The 24997-nt window shown below is 40.2% G+C and overlaps 1 protein-coding gene across 1 annotated transcript in view; it reads left to right on the plus strand.

Moving 5' to 3' along the window:
• The window catches only part of MDN1 (midasin AAA ATPase 1), a 188372-nt gene that overhangs the window by 70105 nt on the left and 93270 nt on the right, over positions 1 to 24997 (plus strand). The window contains 17 exon segments of the mRNA XM_006156121.3: positions 555 to 668; positions 1740 to 1759; positions 1762 to 1883; positions 2170 to 2280; positions 4197 to 4348; positions 4877 to 5055; positions 5887 to 6095; positions 6282 to 6428; positions 7975 to 8116; positions 9815 to 9949; positions 10030 to 10168; positions 11552 to 11690; positions 11992 to 12122; positions 14067 to 14211; positions 16224 to 16353; positions 21382 to 21600; positions 22650 to 22847. Coding sequence (XP_006156183.1) covers positions 555 to 668; positions 1740 to 1759; positions 1762 to 1883; positions 2170 to 2280; positions 4197 to 4348; positions 4877 to 5055; positions 5887 to 6095; positions 6282 to 6428; positions 7975 to 8116; positions 9815 to 9949; positions 10030 to 10168; positions 11552 to 11690; positions 11992 to 12122; positions 14067 to 14211; positions 16224 to 16353; positions 21382 to 21600; positions 22650 to 22847 — 2432 coding nt within the window.

Below are 24997 nucleotides of genomic sequence, written 5' to 3' on the forward strand. Positions count from 1 at the left end.
AAAGCGAGAAATCACCCCCCAGGGGGGATGGTCACGCCGCAATCCCTTCTCCTCCATTCTCCTCTCGGGATCTTGGGCACGCACGCACACGTGCCCGGCGTGAGTTTTAAGCCACCGGGTCCGGGACACGAACCGTGGTCGACTACGTGGGAGTCCAGCGACATAGCCATTACGCTAACTGCTGGTTCCCAAAGGATTTTTTTTTTTTTTGAGAGATTTTCACTATAGGGTACGTGCGCTTGCCAGACAGACAGAGAGAGACATAGAGACAGAAAGTGAGAAATCACCCCCTGGGGAGATGGTCACGCCACAATCCCTTCTCCTCCATTCTCCTCCCGGGATCTTGGGCACGCATGCACACGTGCCAGGTGTGAGTTTTAAGCCACTGGGTCCGAGACACGAACCGCGGTCGACTACGTGGGAGTCCAGCGACATAGCCATTACGCTAACTGCTGGTTCCCACTTATTACAATTTTTACTGTTTCATATTTTCTGATTGTTGGTAAAGCTATATTAACCTTCTAAAAAGTGATTGCTATATAATTATCTGATAGGTTCACAGAACTTTATGTAGAAGAATTGGAAAGTAAAGAAGACTTACAGATTCTTATTGTGGATTATCTGAGAGGATTGAATGTGAACAAGAGCACAGTACAAGGAATCATAAAGTAGGTTTTCATTGGTTTACCTCTATAAACTTTTTCTCTGAACACAAACAGGTTCCTCATGTATATACTCACCCATCTGTTTTTGTTTTTAACTCTAGACGAATAAGTAAAGATTGTTATTTCGATTTGTTTCAGATTAAGAACCTTTTATGAATTCTCTCAGATTTTCTTAAGGAAACTTATTGAGTCGTTAGAAAAGTCATGACACCTGTGGTGGACTCCCACATGGCCAACCGAGAGTTTCCATTTCCGGGCCTAGTGGCTTGCTTTCTCACTTTATCTCTTTTTCTCTCTCTCTCTCACTCTCTCACTCTGTAAAATAAATAAATACATCAACAAAGTTAAGTAAAATAATAATAAAAAATATGAGTTTTTCAACAACCCAGTACATAGAACACTGAATCACCATGGATGAGAACGCGTGGGCCAACCCATAGCCTGTTAGTAACGTGAGCTGGATCTCATATTGCTGCCTGTGTGGTTTGAATCCCAGATCTAGTGTCTTGAAAAACACATCAGGCATGTGTGCCCCAAATCATAAGTTGGTTATCATATCTTAATATCTTTTTAAACATTTTTCATTACTGTAGTCACATTCATAGCTTTTCAAAACATTGCGAATTCTGTTTCTGTATATTTAATCATCACCATTGTAGATTACACAGGGTCTTCATTTGTCTCTCAAATTAGAACTGACTACGAAGCGCTGTGTTTGGACTCAGTATGTTCTTGCTAAGGGTAAGGGTCTCTCACATCTTTCTACTTTTTCTTACGAGACAGAAGGTTCTCACCTTTCTCCATCTGTTCCTTTTGCCAGAGGAATTGCACCTTGCACTTCCTAGTTTTCCAAAGGGTATTAATAGATCTTCAGTTTATTATATTGAAAGATAGCCTCTGAGTATGTGAAAATACATTTAAAAGATTGAGAGGTTTTGATATATGCTACAAAAATTTGTATGCCAGCCTGACCATTTCTAATCTGTAGAAGTGACCTTTGTATCTTGTGTAGAGAAGTGGGAGCAACAGCATAATAATGTTAATAAAATCATCTGAATGTCATTGTCTTTGTAGCTTCTACACAGCTTTACGGAGTGTGGGACCAAATTGGCAGATGGCACTGGCCATAGGCCTCACTATAGCCTTCGGACTCTCTGCAGGGCCTTGCGATTTGCAGCCTCCAATCCATGTAGCAGTATCCAGCGCTCACTCTATGAGGTTTGTTTGACTTAGGAAGTCAACTTAGGAAGTTGGTGGGTGGACTCAACATGGGATGGGGGGGATGAGGACACATATGCCATGTTTGCCCATGTTTTTCAGTTAGTCAGAGTGATCCAGTATACTTCATACCAGAGCTACCCTGCCATTTTTCTGCCACCTTATCAACTTAAAAGTTATTCTGGGAAGCAGAAGCTCCCAACAGGTTGAATTTTGTTCCTGAATAAGTTGAGCTGTTACTGAGGAAGGGTAATCAGTGTTACGCATGTTTATGTTTCCTTTCTAGGGCTTTTGTTTGGGTTTCTTAACCCAGCTCGACAGGGCATCACACCCAGTGGTTCAGAAGCTCATTTGTCAGCACATCATCTCTGGCAATATCAAAAGTCTGCTTAAGCAGGTATGTTCTTTTTTAGCTTTTGCCTTAACAGAAATCAAAAGTTGAATGACCAAATTTTGAGCTATTTATTGTTTTGCAAAGCAGTTTTGTAATTTTTAAAGTAATCCGTGTGCTGTAATGCAAATTGAAACATTACAGAATTATATGTCTTAGATGGTAAAAGTGTCCAGGAGTTGTGTTCTTCAGAGATTGAAATCATGCAAACAGCACAAGTGATGGAAGTGTGACCATCTTACATGAATAATCTGTGGCTTTCCATTTTAGCCTAACTGTACCTTGGATTTAAATTTTTTTTTTCTGTACCAGAGAGCACCGTTAAACGCTTTTGGAGATCCATGTCACATTTCATTAGATGGTTGCAGCATATTTGATCTACATAGTTTTCTTCTGATTGATATTTGGTCTTTTGAGGTGTTGGTGGGGGCATTATTATTAGGTCGTCGGGAAAGTCATGACGTATTTTCTGATTTTTGTGTGTGTGTGTAAAAATGCTTTATCACTTTCCTGATGACCCAGTAGAAATAGTAACTGTTATAGTTTGACAGAGGATATGACAGGATAGCATGGGACTGAAAGATGCCTAGAGAAGGTGGCTCACCAACTGTCTTGTTTACTTAATTGCTTATTTATTAGGAGAGAAAAACATTGGGACTTGCAGTTACTTTTGATTCAGCTTTTTAAAAAAATTTTTACAAGTTAACATGTGTATAAATACCCCTTGAAAACTATAAAACCCTTAAGAAAAGAGATTGGTTGGTTGGATTGTTATCATCAGTACAAATCTCTTCCAACTTGTTCATCTTTGTGTGTGTGTTCTTCATCATTGCAATGGAAACTTAGCAATCTGGGTCCCTTGGTGCCCGCAGGTGGTGTACTGGTTAAGGACACTGGACTCCCACGTGGCCCACCTTGGTTTGAGTCCCGGACCTGGATGCTTGCTTTCTCTCTCTCTCTTCTCTCTGTTCCCCTTTGTCTCTCTCTGGTCAAATTGAAATAAATAAGGTTAAATTAAAAAATAATTCTTTAAAAGAAAAAAGTCTGGGCCTTTATTTTTAGTGTTTTCTAGGGGATCTAGAATAACATACTGCAAAGCTTCCTCTCTTGGTATAACACTGTCTGTTTTCTTTGGGAACACCCCACCATTCCTTCTCTATTCTTCTTTTGGAACTTTGGAGACCCACACCACACCACACCACACACACAAACACACACACACATACGCAGCCTGATTTTCACACTGCTATCTCCAGGATTTGAACCATGGTCAGCCATGTGGGAGTCCAGCACCTTAACCACCATGCCATTGGTTGGTCTTAACATACACACTGTTTTTTTTCTTTTTTTAATGGTAGAGGTTTTAGCCTTTGGGTGTATGCACCTACCAAGAGAGAGAGAGACAGAGTGAAAGGGAAAGTAAGAAATCCGTGGGAATGGCCACACTACAGTCCCTTTTTCGTTCTCTGCCTCATATCTTGAGCACGTATGTACATGCGTCCGACATGATTTTCAAGCTACTGGGTCTGGAACTTGAACCACGGTCGCTTATGTGGGAATATAGTGACATAACCACTATGCCATCTGGTGGCCCCAATATACACGTTTTTGATGTTACATTTATAATGGTCATTTTGGTAGGTGAGAGCAGAGAACTGAATCATAAACTGGGAAACCGTTTTCATACAAGTTTGTCTTTAAACCCACCTAGTCCAACTTCACGTTTAAAATCAATACATGTCACTATTTTGTTGTTACTTTTGAAAGTAATTTTATGTTTGTATTTCACCCATAGTGTTCTTATTGAAAGCACCTTTATAAAAAGACGGCATTCTTGGAGATAGCCTACCTTATGCCTCTCTCTGAAATAATGCTTTATTTATCATTGAACTGCATGGATTTCTCTGTTTTGTGTCTTACAGCCTATTCCAGAGCCAAAAGGGGGTCGGCTTATCCAGGTTGAAGGCTACTGGATTTCTGTGGGAGACAATGAGCCTACGATTGATGAGACGTACATTCTGACATCTTCTGTTAAACTGAACCTGAGAGATATAGTCCGAGTGGTTTCTGCAGGGTACGCGGGCCTTTTCTCTCACTGTTCTGAAGTTTCTGTAAGCAGAGGCATTGATGACATTGTAGTCTAAATTCTGGAACTTTGAAAGAGCTGTATTTATTTCTCACTGACTAATGAATTACTTTCTAAAGTCAGTACTCTGACTTTTCTCCTGGCAATAAGTATTGGTTCTGGTTGTACTTTTGGTAGGGGCAATATCAATGCAGATTATTTTTATCACCTTTGAAGTTGTTTTTTGGTAGTTTGCTAATGAATACTTATTGCACATTATTTGATAAGTAATAGTTCCACTTACTGTTTCTCTCCAGTAGTACCAGAGAGGTTAGAATTGTTTTCCTCAGTATTTTGTAAGTATCGTTTTTTTATATATAATAGAAATATTTCAGTATATAGGTATGTAAAAAATGTACTTTTATGATGCTATGTATATTAAATAATGTCATTCTTTATAATATTGCTCAGATTTATTGTCATTTCGGTGTCTTATTCACTATTTTTAAAAATTGCTTTATTGGTTGATCTTTATAGAACATATCCAGTGCTGATTCAGGGAGAGACATCAGTTGGGAAAACAAGCTTGATCCGGTGGCTGGCTGCAGCTACCGGCAACCACTGTGTGCGCATAAACAATCACGAACACACCGACATTCAGGAGTACATTGGTTGCTACACGTCTGACTCCTCAGGGAAGCTTGTTTTTAAAGAAGGTAGGCTTAAGGTTATATTCCATGAATGTGGTCTTTTTTATTTTTAAGGTTTTTGCTGTAGGGTGTGTATGCTCACTAGAGAGAGAGAGAGAGAGATAGTGAGAAATCACTCCGAACACTGCAATCCTTTCTCTACTCTCCTCCTGGGATCCTGGATATGCATGCAGACACACCTGGTGTGATTTTCATGCCCCCGAGTCTGGGACTCAGACCATAGTTGGCCGTGTGGGAGTCTAGCACCGTAATCTTCATACCACCTGCTAGCTCGGTGTTTGTTCTTTTAGACCCATTTCTCTAGCCGATGTTCTTTATCCTTTCCAATTAAGGCACCAGGACCTCTACCATGACAGCTAAATTTTCTTCACCCAAGTTACTAAGAATTAAACAGTGATGCTTACAAGGCTGGTTTCTTTTGCATTTCTTGTGCATCTCAATTTTGCTAGCTGTAAAGAAGACTAAGACCAAATTTTGAAAAGGGCAGTTTTATTGCTTTATTTGCTAGAGATTCAAAGAATGGGATCAGTGCTGGATAGAAGGAAGCTGGAAAGAGATATGAAAAGTGTGGTGATTTAAATGAAATGAGGCTGGAGGGAAAAAATTAACTAAATTGGAAATAAGTTATTTCTTAGCTCTGCCACCTCCTTCATGGGGACAGAAAGGACTCTTAATTGAAAATTGTGCTTCTTTGAGCTGCAGTGTCACAGATTATTTTAGGGGCAAGACCAGCTGTAGAGAATAGTTTGCTTTGAAATTTAATGATAATTTGTATATAACAAACATTTTTAAAACTTTAGACTAATTTACACTAATTCAGTGTTTGTTTTCTCCTAGGTGTTCTTATTGATGCTATGAGAAAGGGCTACTGGATTATTTTAGATGAATTAAATCTGGCCCCTACCGATGTGTTAGAGGCACTGAACAGACTGTTAGATGATAACCGTGAATTGCTCATTACTGAAACACAAGAAGTTGTTAAAGCGCACCCTCGGTTCATGCTGTTTGCCACCCAGAATCCTCCAGGACTTTATGGAGGCAGAAAGGTATGTACCATTTGCAATCTGCTTTCTCTTCATTACCATGTCAAATGTTAGATCTTCTTTGGTAGGAAGGAAATGTTTTTACATTTGTTGAAGGGGTTTTGATTTATGCAATTAATGGCAAGGCCTTCATTTTGGAAACTAGGTGAAAAGGCCCTTATTACTGTGTTTTTTCTGAATGTCTTCTAGATGCTTTCTCGAGCCTTTAGGAATCGGTTTGTGGAATTACACTTTGATGAATTGCCTAGTTCTGAGTTGGAAACAATCTTGCACAAACGGTGCAGTTTGCCCCCCTCATATTGCAGCAAATTGGTTAAAGTCATGCTGGATCTTCAGGTATTTAATTTCTTCATCCCTAAACTTAGTTTTAGATGAAGCGTGTTGATTAAGTTGTGATCAAAATTTGATTTGGGGCTAGAAACGAATCTATTTTTCTTAGCCAGAGGGCTTGTTTGCCCAGTAGAGGAAGACAGAGAGAAAGAGAGAATACCCCCCACGGGGCATGGGCACATCACAATCCCTTCTCCATTTTCTCCTCCTCTTCGGTATTTGGTACTTTGGGCATATATACATATGTGCCTGGTGTTTTTTCCAAACCACTGTGTCTGGGACTTCAGTCTCACACAGTCATTCATGCCGGATCCAGGGTTCTTTACTACCAGGACGTGGGCTAGCCTTCTAGTTCTTTATGTATGTATATATGTTCATAAGAGTAAGGTTTTTTTGGCTTTTGTTTTTTATTTTTAAACGAGAGTACAAGAAGGAAAAGTTTTATTTATTTGGAGAGCTTTTTGTTGTAGGGTGTGTGCGCTCACCACAGAGACAGACAGGGAGAAATCATCTCCAAGGGGGGATGGTCATGCTGCAAATCCCTTATCTTCCATTCTTCTGTTGGCATCTTGGGCATTCACACTCACGTGCCTGCCCTGAGTTTTAAGTTGCTGGGTCTGGAACTCTAACCACATTCGACTACGTGGGAGCTCATTGATGTAACCATTCCTCCATCTGCTTGTCTTAGGGAGAGGTATTTTTGACAGGGTATTACCACATTGCAGTCCTTTCTGCCCCATCTTTCCAGCCAGCTAGGACCACGGGGACATTCCATTTCTATGTCCTGTTTTTCAACTTTGGCTGGGAACTCCTGTGGACTCAGCTATTGTGTTGTGCTTTACTGCTCTCTCAGTTGTCCCGTCAGTACTGGGCTAAGTTTTTTTTTTTTTTTTAAACAACATGGTCAGCCTTGTCTGGGTCCCACACCTGCTAGATCACAGGGCCAGTTCTTCAGTTTTTTGAACACCTCATGTACAGTCGATTTTTTTTTTCTTTAAATCTCATTTATGTTAGGGGTTTGGAAGTGTTCTTCATTAGTATATACACATTGTTTAATCATTTTCTTTTTTAAAAATTTTATTTATTCATTCTTTTTTAAAAATTTTTAAATTTGACCAGAGAGAGAGACACACAGAGAGAGGGAAAGTGTGAAAGCAAACCGCCAGGTCTGGGACTTGAATCATGGTCAGCCATGTGGGAGTGTCCAGCACTTTTATGATCCCCTGTTTAATTATTTTCTAGAAAACTAATAATGATTAACACTTTTGGCAGTCTGGTCTTGTATTATAGGACTGACTTCCTGGATATTTGATACTAATTATTATAATTTTTACTTATATGGCATATGTGATATGGAATTCTGTTTGTTTCTGCTTATGCATGAGTTTGAACATTTTTCTTCAGGCAATTTACATTTTAAAAATTAATCCTGCTAAAATGAAGTAATTTTAATGAAATCTTAAATTCGTTCGGAATTGTGTAGATGTTCTATTACATGCTGATCATTTAGTACAAATAATGTCCTTTTTAATTTGTTTTGAAACTTCAATAGTCCTACCGCAGAAGTTCTTCTGTGTTTGCTGGGAAGCAAGGCTTCATCACCCTTCGTGATCTGTTCAGATGGGCCGAAAGATACAAGCTGGCAGAGCAGACTGAGAAGGAATATGACTGGCTACAGCATTTAGCTAATGATGGTATGTTTTCAGTTCAGTGCTCTCAGTTGGTAAACTTAGGTCCAGTGTCAAACTCTTTCGTTAAATTTTGCCTGAAATTGTTGTTGATATGTGTGTCTTTTTTTTTTTTTTTTTTAAATTTGTCAGAGGGCACGTATACTTGTGAGGAAAGAAGAGAGAGAGATGGAAAATAAGAAAGCAGCCCCCATGGGACATGGACATTCTGCAGTCTCTTCTCCATTTCTCACTTCTTTTAGGATCTTGGGCATACACACACACACACACACACATGTCCAGTCTGTTTCTGGGACTCATAACTGTCTGGTTGACCATGTGGGATCCAGCTAACCTAGTGACCAGGTCACGGCCTGGCCCCAAGTATACATATGACTTGGTATCCCAGAAATAGCCATTAGCCTCAAGTCGTAGCTGTTTTTGTAGGTGGATCCTATTCCTATAGATCTCTGTGCTAATATGGGTTGTTTGCTATGGTTTTCTCACCCTTTGCTTCAGGTGACCATATGTCAGAGTTAGGGTATTGGCAGATAGCCCCTTTGTGAGTTTAAGCATATATTGGTAGTTTTTTGGGCCTTTTATCTGCAGCTGGTGATCATGAGTAGTCCAGAATCAGGTCAGGTTATTTTAATTTAATTCATAGGAAGAATTTATATGTTATTCTCTATAATACGGTGGAAAGATTTAGGAATCTTCTCATTTTAAAAGGACCGGTAAGTCATTAATGAGGTAGTTAATAAGAATAAAGCTAGTCCATTAAAGTTTCATCCTCTTTCTTTTCCTGGAAAAGAATAGAGAGGGGAGTGTATCTGTAACCTCCTTATTGAGGTATAATATATAGTAAACCATTTTTACCTCCATATGTACCCATGTAAATCACCACTTCCACCAAGATTTAAAATATACTCAACATCTCAGAAGGTTCCCTCATGTCTCGTGTCTGTGGAGGTAACCACAACTCTGAATTCTAACACTGCTGATTCATTTTACCTGTGCTTGAGCTTTATTTGAATTGGGTCATTCAGTGTTTACTCTTTTGGGTCATTTTCATTTGCCTAGATAGGAGATTCAGTTATGTTGTTATGTATATGAAGATTTAATTCATTTTTTTAATGATACAAAACAATGGTAACATCTTGTCTGGCAGTTTTAAAATTTGCTTATCCTTTCTCTTGATGGATATTTGAATCATTTCTGCCTTTTTTTTTTTTTTTTTGAGAGAGAGATTTTTGCTATAGCGTGTGTATGCTTGCAAGAGAGACAGAAAAACAGAAAGCAAGAAATCTCCTTTTGGGGGGATGGCCATGCTGCAATCCCTTCTTCTTCATTCTCCTCTCAGGATCTTGGAAACACATGTACACACACCTGGCATGAATTTTAAGATGCTGGTTCCAGAACTCGAGCCACGGTTGGCTACCTGGGAATCCATTTCTGCCTTTTTTTTTTTTTTTTCCTATCATGAATAAAGCTACTGTGAATGTTCCTGTGTGTTTCTTGTGCTGCAGACATGTATGTCTTCATTTGGGTTTAGGGATTGCTGGGGCTTAGACAGGCACTGGTTAGTTGTAATGGGGTTTCCTAGTTGTCCAAGGTAGTTCTTTACATGTCAGTTGCACCAGCATCATATCAGAGTTGTTATTGCTCTCAGTTCTCAAGATCCTTAGGTGTGGCTTCTAGACATTTGGTGATTTCTTTCTTCTGCAGGTTTTATGCTTCTGGCAGGTCGAGTCAGGAAGCAGGAAGAGGTCAATGTGATTCAAGAGGTCCTTGAAAAACATTTCAAGAAAAAATTGTGTCCTCAATCTCTCTTCTCCAAAGAAAATGTCCTAAAATTGTTGGGTGAGTAGGCTAAAAGCCTCTGAAGAGTATGAATTGAGTTGTCCTCCTTAGAACCTAAATATTTATTCTGCCTTGGACAGGTAAATTACCTACTCAAATATCCACCTTGGAATCTAAGTTCAGCCACATCGTGTGGACTAAAGGCATGAGCAGACTGGCGATGCTGGTGGGAAGGGCATTGGAATTTGGCGAACCCGTGCTGCTGGTTGGAGACACTGGGTAAAGTTCTGCTGCAATAACACATTCAATTCCTTAGTTGTCTTTTTTTTTTTTTTTTTTTTTTTTTTTTTGGGGGGGGGGTTTTTTTTTCCTTATGGGGCGGGTACCCTCCCAAGAGAGACATAGAGACAGAAAGCGAGAAATCACCCCCCAGGGGGGATGGTCATACCGCAATTCCCTCTCCTTCATTCTCCTCTCAGGATCTTGGGCACGCACGTGTCCGGCATGAGTTTTAAGCCACCGGGTCTGGGACGCGAATTGCGGTCGACTACGTGGGAGTCCAGCGACATAGCCATTACGCTAACTGCTGGTTCCCAATTCCTTAGTTGTCTTTGAGGACTCATCGTGAAAGTGTTTTGTGATTTATTTTCTTCTTTTTTTCCATTTCTCTTAAAGAAGCAAGTAAGAGATTCACTTTTGTTTCCTCTGCCTTCAGACTAGATTTCTTGTATAGAAAAGAAAGATTTATTGCATCCTTATCACTGGGGACTGTTTATATCTATTTAAACGTAGATGCAGTCTGTCAGTACATAGAGAAGATCAGAGAAGCCAGTGTCTCTTTTTTTTTGTAGAGGTTTTTTTTTTTGAGAGATTTTCACTGTAGGACGCGTGCGCTCGCCAGACAGACAGAGAGAGACATAGAGACAGAAAGCAAGAAATTGCCCCCCAGGGGGGATGGTCACGCCGCAATCCCTTCTCCTCCATTCTCCTCTCGGGATCTTGGGTGCGCACGCACACGCGCCCGGCGTGAGTTTTCAGCCACCGGGTCCGGGACACGAACCGCGGTCGACTACGTGGGAGTCTAGCAACATAGCCATTACGCTAACTGCTTGTTCCCATAGAGGTTTTTGTTATAGGGCATGTGCGCTCGCCAGAAAGAGAGAGAGAGACAGAAAGCGAAAAGTCACCCCCCAGGGGGATGACTACTCTGCAATCCCTTCTCCTCCATTCTCCTCTAGGGATCTTGGGCACGCACACACACGTACCCGGTGTGAGTTTATGCCACCAGGTCCAGGGCTTGAACTGCGGTCAACTACATGGGAGTTCAGCGACATAGCCATCACGCTAACTGCTGGTCCCAACTAGCGTCTTTTGAAAGTCTCGAACATTGGGTTTTCCTCCCATCTCTTAGTAGTTTTAGGTAGAAATACGAAAGGGTGGAATTTTTGCAGTGTATATCCTCCTGGACAAAGAACATGAGAGAGGCCACTGGTACTTGCAGAGGGATTTCCTGAGCCTGAGATGTAAAGGTCCTACATGGCTAGCAGTGCCTGCTGCTGCAGTGGCTTGTCACCCCAAGCTTGTCTCTGTTGCTAAGAGGGGTTTCTGTGCATGTATTTGGAAAATGTATTTTTTGTTAAATCTAGTTAATATCTTTAATAGGTGTGGGAAAACTACTATCTGCCAGGTGTTTGCAGCCTTGGCAAATCAGAAATTATACTCAGTCAATTGCCACTTACACATGGAGACATCAGACTTCCTCGGGGGACTACGGCCGGTGAGACAGACACCAAAGGAGAAGGTTTGTCCAGTTGTAAATGTTCATTCACTTAAAGAACTGTAGTTGGCCATGTACATGAGACAACTGTGGGATTTTGTTCATTTTTGTGGTTTCTGGATCCAGGCTCTGATTTGATTACATATCGCGTCTCTTATCATTGATCTTTAAGGGGCTTTCACAAGCATCCTGATCTGTAGGTTTTGTCTCCTGTTCTCAGACCCTTACTTTCTGAATAATGACCACCAAGTGGAAGTCAGTTAGTTGTATTGTCTCATGGAGCCACTTGTCCTGTAATGCCCCCACTTTTTTTCTTGAACTGTAGGAAGATGTGGACACATCAAGACTCTTTGAGTGGCATGATGGGCCTCTGGTTCTGGCCATGAGGGAGGACGGCTTTTTTCTCTTGGACGAGATTTCACTGGCTGATGACTCTGTCCTGGAACGGCTTAACAGGTACATGCATGAGAGGTTTGCCCTGTATTTGGTGATTTTGTTTGTTTGACTTTTTTTGATATTCAGTCTTATACACAGGCATGCTCCATATAGGTGCATAGTAAATGGTGAAAATGTTGATAGGTTATTACTTTGTTTTTAGCACTCAAGTTTTCCTGTAAGACCTAATTTTCCCTGTTTTTTTTTTTTTGGTCAATAGTCAGAAAAATGGGATTGTAAGATAGTAGAGCTAAAGCGGTGTACCTAAGTTAACATTCTGTGTGTGCGTGTATTTGATCTTGCTGTGCCATAATCCTTGTACCTTAGACTCTCTAGTATCTGGGATCACTGGTTCATGTCACTGGACCCAGCTCTGTTAGACAGGGTGGTCACACTACAATTCCCTCTCCATTTTCCTCTCAGGATTTTGGGCACACATGCATATATGCCCAGTGTAATTTTCAAGCCACTGGATCTAGGACTCTCATTGTGGTTGGACATAATGGGAACTCAGTGTCTTTACTACCACGCTGCCTGCTGGCCCACATTTTTCTTTCTTTACATGTTATAAGATATATAGTTCAAAGAGTCTTAGCAAGTTTACTGAGTTTTACAGCCATTACCATTAAGTTTTACAATATTTCCATCACATAGTTTTATCCTTTGTGTCCAATATGTTGGATTCCTGATTTCACTACCTATTCTGGCAGCTACTTGTCTGCTTTCTGTGTCTATAGATTTTATGTTTTCTGGATATTTTATATAAATTTGTCTTCTACTGTGCATTAATATTTTAGGTTCATTCATATTACAACATATGTCATTAGTTTGGTTCTTTATTTACTTAGTTTTTAATTGTTACAAGGCATATGTGCTAACTGGAGAGAAAACAAGAGAGAAAGCACCTCCAACAGGATGTGGTCATGCTATAATTCTAATTCTTTTTCTTTTATTTCTCCATCCTGTTTGGATTTTGGTCATGCATGCACGCACACCCAGTATATTTTCGAAGCTGCTTGGGCTTGGATTTAAACCATGATCAGCCATGTTGGGTCTAGTTCCCTATGGGAAAGGTTTAACTTTTGCTCGGTGTTTTGCTTTTATTTTCCTCATTTATTGATTTTATTCACAATAGATACCGTGTGTGTGTGAGGGAGAAGCATTCTTGACAGGATCTCATTATTGTGATCACGTTTTCCTAGCCCTCTATCTTAGCAGAATCTTGTGCATGTAGACATGAAGTTGGTCATGTGGCTTCCTGCCCTGCAGTTCACTTCACTACTGACTGTGCCACCAGGCTGGGTGTAGTTTGCTTCTTTTTTTCCCTAATAGTATTGGATATACTATGTTTTGTTTATCTAGTCACCTGTGATGATATTCAGCTTGTTTCTACTTATTTGATATTTTAAGTAGTGCTGCCACTAACATATGCACATAATATATCTATTTTAAAGACAGATTCCATGCCAACCAGTGGTTTGCTGGTTAAGGCAGCTGGATCCCACATGATCATCTGTGAGGTTCAAGTCCTGGACCTGGTGGCATGAGAAACGTGCCCGGTCCATGTGTGTGTGCATGCCTAATCTTGAGAAGAGAATCGAGGAAAAAGCATTCCAGCGTGGCTGTCCTCTTGGGGGACGATTTCTCACTTTCTCTGTGTATTTGTCTCTTTTTGGCAAGCACATGCACCCTCGGGCAAAACATAAAAAAACAAATAGAAGAATTAGAGACAAATCCCATAAAAAGGCATATGGAGAAAAAATTCTTTTTTTCCCTCATTCAGCAGTTTTTTTTCTATTAAGCAGTATTTGGAAAGTGAATCATTTTTATATTTCTGATAGCAAACCATTAACTAATGTGAAAGCTTAGCAGGAGAGAAAACATTTTTTTCCTTTTAAAGACTATAAAATACTACAAAACAGAAAGACTTAGCCTTTTCTAATCCTTCTCTAATTTTTCTTTTAGTGTTCTTGAAGTTGAAAAGTCATTGGTATTAGCAGAAAAAGGCAGCTCAGAGGACAAGGATAATGAGGTAGAACTGTTGACTGCTGGGAAAAAATTTCGTATCTTAGCAACCATGAACCCTGGGGGCGACTTTGGAAAAAAAGAGGTAAAATTGTGTTTCCTGAAGCATAATTTCTTTCTGCTTTCTGACCTTAGTTTACAGGCACTCCTAAATATAGTATATAATGATACCTTTTTCCTCTTAAAGAATTATTTTTTATTTAATTTTGTTCATTGTCACTATTTTATTGTTTATTGTTTTGAAGTTGATCAGAGAGAGAAGGAAAGTGAGAAAGCAAGCCATCAGTTCCAGGACTTGAACCATGATCAACCATGTAGGAGTACAGCCACCTTTACTACCATGCCACCTGCTAACCCTGGTATATAATAGTATCTTACAGTTTTATGTTGAGTAAGAACTTGGTAAGAAATACTAATTCAAAAAAATATTTTAGAACCATTTTAAGGTTGGAAAATAATTTTGACAGATACACATTTTATTTGACATCTCATTTTGAACATATGTCTGAGATGGCAATTATTCCAGTTTTTTTGCTTAGTAGCCTTTTAAATATGTTACCTAACAAGTATTCACAAGAACTCTGTGTGAAAGTTACTATCCCTAGTTTTATGGATGAGAAAAGTTATAACTAAAATTTTATTCAAGCTCTCCTTTTAGAGCCCACTTTCTTAAACACTTGTCTGATTTTAAGGGAATAATAAAAAAAACATGTAGCAAGGACCCTCCTCAGGTTTCGTAAGTGGAACATTTCTGTACTCTTAAAGGTTATGTCACTGTCAGATTGTAGGTAAAATAAATGGCAGGGGCAGTTCCTGTTCAGAAGTTTTTGTTTGAATATAGCAATGAACCACCAACCTGTGGTTTCTGGGCATGCAAAGCTTTTCAGTGGAGGAGTAGGCATTATGTGCTGATTCCTGTTCTGTTAAAGTTAGCAAAAGAACTGTGTGCTAATAGTTAAGGGACGATGAGAGGAAACAGAGAGGTTGATCCTGAATTAAGGTAATTTTGAATCTTGGAAACTTGGTAGATGCCTGAAATGCAAACGTGTTGTGGGATCTAGCTTTCCTCAGAAGCATTAAAAAATGAGTATCACCGTGCTTCAGACAGTGTGTTGAAGAGAAGGAATAAAATGCATCACAGTTTGAAACCCAAAGTATTAAAACGAGTTCCTTGGCAGTTAGATATTTGAATTCAAGGTTGTGTATGTTAACTTGCCTGTCAGGTTAGTGTAACCTTTATTACAAAGGTTGCCAGCTTTTAATGTAGGAAAGTTTCTTTTGGTTTTGCATTGCTAACAAATTGAAGGAGGTAGTTTTATGAACACCATAGTTACTGTTTGGCTAGAGTGATGATGAAGAACACACACATTCATTGGGTCTTGATTGAGCTGCTCCGGAGTACAGGCAGTGTTCCTGCATCTTCCGTGGCAGACTTCATAGAAGACGGCGTTGATTATCAAGTAAAAGGAAAGTAATAATGAACTAATAATGACAGACATATGACATTGCAAACATTTGTGAAGAGGGGCTGACTGACATCGGGAAGGAAAAAAGGAATCTAGACTGAAGGCAAAGTCCCTAAGACTGCAGGGCTAAAGAATCCTTTGTGATACAAGAGATAAAATAATGTGCTTTCTTACAATTTTACTCCCTTGATCCTCTTTAAGAGAAGTTTTCTCCTGTAATACTTCAGATAGCCCTTCCCTGTGGGAAGAAGGCTGTCTATTTAATCTAAAACATTAGTTATTTAAATGAAAATAAAGTAAAAGCAATACAAAAGGAAGAACCTTTGCATAACAGAACAGAGTTCAGAGTGGATTGGGGCTGGAATCCTACCTGTACCACCAGCTTTGTAAGGCTTTCAAGCTCTGCAAACTGTCTTAGAGAGAGAGTGACGGTAGTACTGGAAGGTGTGTTGGATCTTAGTGAGATGACATATGTAAGACGCCAGGACAAAGTAGGTTTTCAATAAATTGTATCTTGTCGTAGAGATGATAAAGAAGCATCTAGTATGTCAGAGTTATAACCAATATTTCTTCAAAGGACTTGTTTTCTAGCATAAGTTTGAATTCACTTTGGAGTTTGTGTTCCTTGTAGCTGTCTCCTGCTTTAAGAAACCGATTTACAGAAATATGGTGTCCTCAAAGCACAAGCCGTGAAGATTTGGTTCAGATAATCAGTCGTAATCTTCGTCCTGGATTGTCTTTGGGACGAGTAGATCATAAAGGTGAGAGTTTGCAGATGTGGTGTGAATGGGCTGGAGGTGGGTATGTGTTGGGAATGAAGAGTCTATTATATAGGGGGCCGGCAGGTGGTACAGTGGTTAAGGGCACCGGATTCTCACATGGCTGACCATGGTTCAAGTCGCAGACCTGGCGGCTTGCTTTCTCACTTTCTCTCTCCTTCCCCTCTCTCCTTCTCTGGTCAAATTGAAATAAACAAATGGATAAATAAATGAATAATGTTAATTGGAAAAAAAGAGTATGTTATATAGCACATTAACTGTATGTGGGTGTTACAAGGAGAAAGAGAAATGAGAACCAAATAGATCTAAGGAAAATTATGGTAGTAGCCTATTATGTTATATTTAAGTGCCCCTTTTTCATCTTTTAGACATTACCACCTTGAGAAAAAGTTTATAAAATGTAAAATGTATTTCTTCAGTTGTTATAAATTGTTATTACTAATTTGTTATCATTTTATTTATAGTTTTCTTTGATTATGGAAAATTTAAAATCTAAGGAGAAATTGAATAGCATTAAGAAAAAGCTCTCCCATATATCTGTAACCTAAATTTAGTAGGTTTTTTTTTTAACGCTTCTTTCTTTCTTTTATGTGAGAGAGTAACACACACACACACACAAACACACACTCACACAAACTCACACTCATTCTCACTTACTCCTACGCACCTACCCACCCAGCAGGGTCTTCTCACAGTAGTCAGTCCACCCCCAGTTTCAGCCAGCCTGATGATGGCAGGTGTGCAGACATTGTGATAGTACATGAATACCCTGGCACACAAACCTGGGGCCATCCCATGTGGTCTAGCGTCGCATAGCATTAGATCACCACAGTTGCTTCCCCGTAGTTGGCCTTTTAACACTTCCCAAATATCCAGTAAGAGTTGAAACACACACTGTATGGTTCTTTTATTTTAAGCTTGTATTGATTTGGTGTGTGTACATTTATTTTAAGACATTGAATGGGATAAGTTTAGAACCCAGGTCTGGTTCCAAGACTTAATACATAGTCTTTGGATCATTTTGCCTCCTTTCATAAAGAATTTCAAGTATATCTGTTTCTTTGAGATTGAGATTTGTGGATATATGGAACTTCTCAAAGGTATCCTAAAGCGCTATTTCAAAAAGAGGTAGATGGCTAAGAAAAGCATTTGCATGAAACTTTTTTTTAAAAGAATTATTGATTTAATTCTGTTTAACATTATTATTTGAAAAATTGTTATAGGGCACACGTGCTCACCAGGGAGAGACAGAGAGAAAGTGAGAAAGCAAGCGCAAAGTCCGGGACTCAAACCTTGGCAGTCTATGTCGGAATCCAGCATGTCAACCACCATGCCACCTGCTGGCCCCTGCATGAAACATTTTATGACCTGTGGTATTTCAGGAAAGATTAGGTCTTTAGTCATCTGAGCAGACTTCCCTGTGGAAAGGGCCCACACTGAATAGCCACGTTCACAGGTACACACAGTGCTGCCTGAACAGGTGGCACAAGAGTTGACTTAAGTCTGTGTTTGTCAAACTTATCTGGAAGACTTGTTGGAAAAGGCTGGCTGGGCTCCACACCCATTGATTCTGATTCTGAAGGTCTAGGGTGGGGCAAGGGAATTTGTTTTTCTAAAACATTAGTTTAGTGATGGTACAAATGTTGTTCCAAAGACCACACAGAACCATGCACTCATGAGGTTGTGTACTGTCTGCACTAGTGCATTTATCATGAGACAGCAAATAAAAGGAAGAGGAACAAGAGACAGACATTGTTAAGCACATGTGGTTTGGGTTAGGCTTTGTCCTCTTGTGGTATGAAGCTGGATCCTCGCAGGATGTAACGTCTGAATTTCCTGGGAGCACTGTATTCTTTTATTGTGTTATTTGGATAGTGATAAGAATGGCAGAATTGGCTGATGTTATATGCCATCACCAGTATAACATGTACTTCATGTGTAATTGAAAGAACAGTTTCTTTACAGGCCAGTATGCATGGGAGCCTCGTGATCTCCGTCTGAGCCTGTAGCTTGTTCTTTGGGAGCTTTGTTTGATTCAGGCTTTCTAGGCCACAAAGCCCCAGGAGGCTTTAGAAACACTGAAGGAATGTAGAGAGTAAGGGACAACTGTCTTAATAGTTCAGTAGTTTTATTATCTGGAAATGAATCAGGGAGGCACAGTATAGAAACATTTTTTTTAATTGTAAAATATTAAAAAGGAAACCAGATAAAACTTTATAGCTTCCCCCCTGACTTTCTTTAAAGATACCTAAGATTTAATGAATTTAATATCCAATGAGTTTAACATCTAATATCTTACTATTTCATCCAGTTATGTCATTCTAAATTGAATTCCAAGTTGAATTTTGATCATCTAGTTCTGAATGTTTATTTACTCTTATATTAATCAAAATATAAATACCAGTATCAGTTGTACTTAATTACTATAGTGTTTTTAGTTCACAATTCTCTATAGTAGTATTATCCATATATTTATGAATAAAACAAGAGGATTCTGTGAAATTGATATATATAAACATAAGAAAAAATATACTGACCTATGAAGGGTGCATGGGCTCCTTTTTATTTTTATTTTTTCAAGTGGTTTTTGCCTCTAGGGCACATTCACTTGCCAGGGAGAGAGAGACACACAAGAGGGAAAGTGAGAAATCACCCTTCAGGTGGGATGGCCATTGCAGTCCCTTTTCATTCCGGGATCTCGGGCAGGCTTGCAGGCATGCACGCGCACACACACACATATACATACCTGGCGTGGTTTTCAAGCCAACTGGTCCAGGACTCAGACTCAAACCACAGTCAGCCATGTAGGAGTCTAATGACATAACTGCTGTGTCATCTGCTGGCCCCTTTGGGCTGCTTTTTCTAGTCTCACGCTCTTTGAACCAGGACTTCTCAGCATTCTATTTGCACTAGAATGCTGTATTGCTGAAAGGAAGTAAGGACCTGCATCACTTCCCTTGGTTACAGCCAGATTGTTCTCTAGAATGATGGTCTCATTCACAGTGCTGCTAGCAACTGTGGAGTGATTGATTGCCTGCTTGCCATAACCCTTCAACAGAGACTTTTCATTTTAAATTTTTAAATGAAAAAGTGCCATGGGGCTTTTTTTGTGGTCCTTTTATTTATTTATTTATTTATTTTTTGCTATGGGGCACAGGTACTTGGTAGAAAGAGACACAGAGAAAAGCGAGAAAGCGCCCCCCGGGGGGATGGCCATACCACAGCTCTTCTCCATCTTACTCTTGGGGTTTTGGGCATGCGCACATGTGAACCTGCTGTGATTTTCAAGCCACTGGATCAGAGACTTGAACCACACAGTCAGCCATGTGGGATCCAGCCACCTTAACCTCCATGCCACCTGCTGGCCCTACCATTTTTTTCTTTAAGATTTATTTTATTGGGGGCCAGCAGGTGGCATGGTGGTTGGGGGTGCTGGACTCCCACATGGCTGACCATGGTTCAGGTCCCGAACCTGAGAGCTTGCTTTCTCACTTTCTCTCTTTCTCTCTCACTCTGTCCCTCTCTGGTCAAATTAAGTAAATAAATAAAGTTAAATAAAATAATTCTTTAAAAAAAAAGATTTATTTTATTTAGCTATATTTATTTATTTCAATTTGATCAGAGAGAGGCAGAATGAGTGAGAGAGAAAGGTGAGGGGGAGGGATAGTGAGGAAGCTAGCCACCAGGTCTGAGATTTGAACTATGGTTGGCCATGTGGGAGTCTAGTGCCCTTATCCACATGCCACCTGTTGGCCCTAGCCCTCACCATTTTAACATTAAAAAAAAAATTTTTTTTTTTTTTTTTTGGTCTGTCATGAGAATATACTATTTTTTAAAAAATTCTTTTGTACATTATAAAGGTATTGATTCTTTTATCCTTGTTTTGATTAATAAACATTTTAGTTCATGCTTTTTAGATGATTTTAATATGACTTTAATAGTTTTATAAGGTACTCTACTAAATTTAATTGTCATTGCTTCGAATTGATATGTATTAAGTATTTTTTTGTTTTTAGGCAAATATTTTATGATATGACACGGTGATAATTAGAATTGTTATCATATAACTTGAATAATGAAACCACATTTGTGAACTTCTTAATTTGCTGAATTCCTACTGATGCTAGACCCAAAAGACAAATAAAATGCCACTTAAAAGCTCTACTTCTCATTACAGTAAATATATTAAATATAATAAAAACATTTGCAGTATAAATGAGGCCATACGGTGGCATAGAAATAAAACACAATGCTCCATGAGACAGTCTCACAGCATGGGAAGATTCCTCGTTCAAGGCTGGAGACCTCCCTGGTTATACCAGGCACATGCTTGCCCATGATCTGGGGCCGACCAAGTCTATGGGTGGATTGCACCGTCAGGACCCTGATGGGGTGCCGTGTCTTTTTCTCTGTCTCTTTCTTGTTCACATATGAAATGAACCAAATATTTCTTTGAACAGTTTTTAGAGTGGTTTCTTAGACTATAATATTTAAAAAGTTAAATGTTTTTCTTTCATGAGAGAGGGCATGAGCATGCACCTGGGGCGGTGGGGGGAAGAGGCAGGCAGGCAGGCAGGCACCCTGGACACGGTCTTCTCTTATAGCGATCCCCTTCTGGCCCTCAGCTAGTTAGATCTTAGCTGTGCACACTTGATGTTTCAGGTTACCTCAGAATCCAAACCTGTGGTAGGTTGTGTGGCTACCAGCACTGTAGGTAGGTATACTACTACCTGCATCAAAGGGGCTGGGCCAAATTTTCCTTTTAGTTTGTTTTTTGTGGGGGCATTTTTGTTTGTTTTACTATTTTTTATGATGGGATGGGGACTATTCATGAATCCCTTGGGAGGGTGATGAAAGCTTTGAACTCCTCAGAGCATTTGTGTATATGCATTAAACTTTGCACATAGTCTAAGGAACATAGATCTCTTCTATGCCATGGACCTTGGGTTATTAATTCCCATGGTGGTATTTCTTGTAAATAACAAGCGCTTTTACTTCCTTGTGTCGTAGGGTCTGACATAGCTGAGATGATGCTGGATTTCATTGACTGGCTGACCCATCAGGAATTTGGCCGTAGGTGTGTGGTCAGTATCCGAGATATCCTGTCCTGGGTTAACTTCATGAACACAATGGGGGAGGAAGCTGCTTTGACAAGGCCAGAGACCATCTCCACTGTGACCTCTTTTGTCCACGCTGCATGCCTGGTGTACATAGACGGAATAGGATCAGGTATGTGGTTTGTTAGCTGTTGGTAACAAGGGCTTAGGGTGGCAGGCAGTGAGAACAGGAGCAAGCCCAGGTCCCTGACCCAGATACTTCACATAATCACTTACTCCAACAATTCTCAATTTTCTAGTGGCTTTCCTTTTCTTTGTACTCTTTGGAAGGTAAGAGGCATAAAAGAGAGGCTGAAGCTTCTTAAAGCTTACAGATCAGGCAGTAAATAAACATGTAATGGTGATTATGGTAGAAAATGAGTTGCACATGTCCTTGTTTGGGACCAGCAGGTGGCATAGTAGTTAAGACCTTGGACTTCTACATGGTCAACCACAATTTGAGTCCCGGACCTGGTGGCTTGAAAACTATTGTTGAATACATTTGTATGCACACCCAAAATCCCGAGAGGAGAATAGAGGAGAAGAGATTGTGGTGTGACCATCTCCCCAGGGGGTGATTTCTCACTTTCTCTCTCTCTGTCTCTCCAGCATGTGCACACACCCTATAGTAGAAAATATCCGCCCCTCCCCCCAAAAAAAAGAGAGAGAGAGAGAGAGAGAGAGAGAGAAATGTCCTTGTTCCTGATATACTGGCTAATTCTCAATGGGAGTGGTCATTTTTGGTTAATATGCTTGACTCCTTTGGTTTGAGTTCACTATTAGGTGGTTAGGAAAATCATGACGTAGTTTTTTGTTTTTCTATGTGAAGATGTGTTGTGACTTTGCTGTTGACCCAATATAATTTAATATAATTCAGTATTTAATTTCTGGCTTTCAACCATGAAGATTAGAAATTTGAACCCAAAGCAACAGTGCCACATTAGTTACTCTTTCTCAGGTTGGTTTAATATTAGTGACTGGGGTACTTTACTGAATACATTTCTGCTTAATGGAGGATCTGTTAAGGTGGCAGAGGGTGTACAGACTTTGTTTAGGACTGTGTGCACTAGCAGTTGTGCAGGCTATCATTCTGCTAGGGCTCCATTCCCCAGGAACATGTGCTAGACTTCCTTCTGAGTGGTCATAAAGCCTCGGATTCTAAACTGTTCCTCTGTCTTTTAGGAGTAACTTCCTCTGGGTTTGGTACAGCTCTCTTGGCTCGAAAAGAATGTCTGAAATTTTTAATCAAGAAACTTTCCAAGATAGTCCGACTTACAGAAGGTCAGAAAAATGAATTGAAGATTTATGACAGACTCAAGGCCAAAGAATTTACTGGAATAGATAACCTTTGGGGAATTCATCCTTTTTTTATACCAAGAGGTAAGCATGATTTCAAATAAATAAACAAATAGTTTTTTCCTATTGATAATAAATACTTAACTCTTATGGTGACTTTAGTTTTACTGTGTCGTACACATGAATATTATTGAACCTAGTTATCTGAGTTAGACTCTGGTTATAACTATGCTTGCGTGAATGAGTTCAGAATATATAACTAACATGTAAAAATGAGAAATACAGTTTTCAGGTTATGAATAGATTGTCTTATAAAACTGCATTTACAGGGGGCCTACCAATGGTGTGGTGCTTGGAGTGGCTGATCCCACATGGCTGACTTCGCTGTTTGAGTCTTGCACCCTGCAGCATGACAAACACGCTTGCATGCATGTGCGTGCCCACTCACAATCCTGAAGGGAGGCAGAAATGGAGAAGAGATTGCAGTGTGGCCATCCCCTGTGGGAGGATGCTTTCTCACCACCCCTCCTTCTGTCACTCTTGAGCCAAGTGTGTGTGCCCTGTAGCAAAATTTTTAAAAAGATGTTTTTATTTGTTTAGCAGCTGGCATCTACCACAGAGGGTTCCATATAATAAAGCTCTGAATCCTCCTAAAGTTGTCAGTAAACTTTTCAGTGGCCTGCAAAGGCCTTTTTAGCCCCCAGAATGTGTCTTATCTGTTGAACCTCATGGCCTTTTACAAAAACAGGTTTTGTGAATCTTTGAGGGCTGGTGCTGTTGTTATTTACCTTCCTTTCCCTGGCATCTGATATGTAGCATAACATTCGTATTAGGTTGTCAGGAAAGTCATGACATATTTTTCTATATTTCTATGAAAAAGTGTGTCATGACTTTCCCGACAACCCAATAGATACACAATGTGTATTGAATGAATGGATGTATGTGCAATTAAATAGGAAATACCATAGACTGGGAGACGGGTTTGAGTTCTAATTGTTGCTCTCATTCTAACTAGGTTGTCTCTACTAGATGTTTAAATGAGGCCATTTAATTGGATGTATTCTAAGACACTCTTTTTTTGTATGTGAGGGAGGGGAGGTTTTTGCTATAGGGTACCTGCGCTCGCCAGAAAGACAGAGAGACAGAAAGTGAGAAGTCACCCCCCTGGGGGAGATGGCCACGCTGCAGTCCCTTCTCCTCTATTGTCCTCTTGGGATCCTGGGCACGCACGCACACGTGCCCAGTGTGAGTTTAAGCCACTGGGTCTGGGATTCGAAGTGTGGTCAACTACATGGGAGTCCAGAGATGTAGCCATTACGCCATCTGCTGGTTCCTTTAAATTTATTTATTTATTTATTTTTTTTTTCTTAAGGCACTCTCATTTTTCAGGTCATTGCTTTTTTAGAAGCATAATCTGATTTTTATTCCTTTCCTCTCTGTTAATAATTGTTGAGTATGGGGCAAGCAGGTGGTATAGTGGTTAAGGTGCTGGACTCCCACACTGTCAATCGTGGTTTGAGTCCTGGACCCAGTGGCTTTAAAATTTCTGGGGGTGTGTGTGTGTGTGTGTGTGTGTGTGTGTGTGTGTGTGTGTGTCCAGAATCCTGACAGGAGAATGGAGGAGAAGGGATTCTGGTGTGGCCATCCACCCAGGGGTGATTTCCGTTTGTCTCTTTGGTGAGCACATGTGCCTTATAGCATAAATCCCTCTTATAAAAAAAAATGTTGAGTGTTGGGGCCAGCAAGTGGTCTAGTAGTCAAGGTGCTGGATTCCCACATGGATGATCACCATACAAGTCCTAGACCTGGCAGCTTGAAAGTCAAACCTGGGACACGTGCATGCCTAAAATCTCAGGAGGATAATGGAAGAAAGGCGATTGCTGTGTGACCATCCCTCCAGGGCGTTCCTTCTCACTTTCCCTCTCACTGTCTGTCAGTTTCTCTGTCTCTAGCTAATGCACACGCCTTACAGTAAAAATCTTAAAAACATAGTAATGGTTGAGTGTCTGGCATTGCGGAATTGGTGTTGACAGGTGGTGCAGATTTGGTGGGTGAGCGGAACTTGCTCTTTCCTGACCACGTTGGACTTAGCCTCCTTCCCTCTCCACAGAGCTCCATCCCTCTGCAGTAGTGCCCTCTTCATCACTGAGGGGCCTGCACGGTCTAAGCCTTAGATTCCCTCCCTAAACCGTGGTCATAGTATTTGGTGTTCCTCTGTAGGAGCTCCCTGCCAG

Source organism: Tupaia chinensis, unplaced genomic scaffold (genome assembly GCF_000334495.1).
Source record: "Tupaia chinensis unplaced genomic scaffold, TupChi_1.0 Scaffold000478_3, whole genome shotgun sequence".
In the NCBI taxonomy this organism is placed as follows: Eukaryota; Metazoa; Chordata; class Mammalia; order Scandentia; family Tupaiidae; genus Tupaia; species Tupaia belangeri.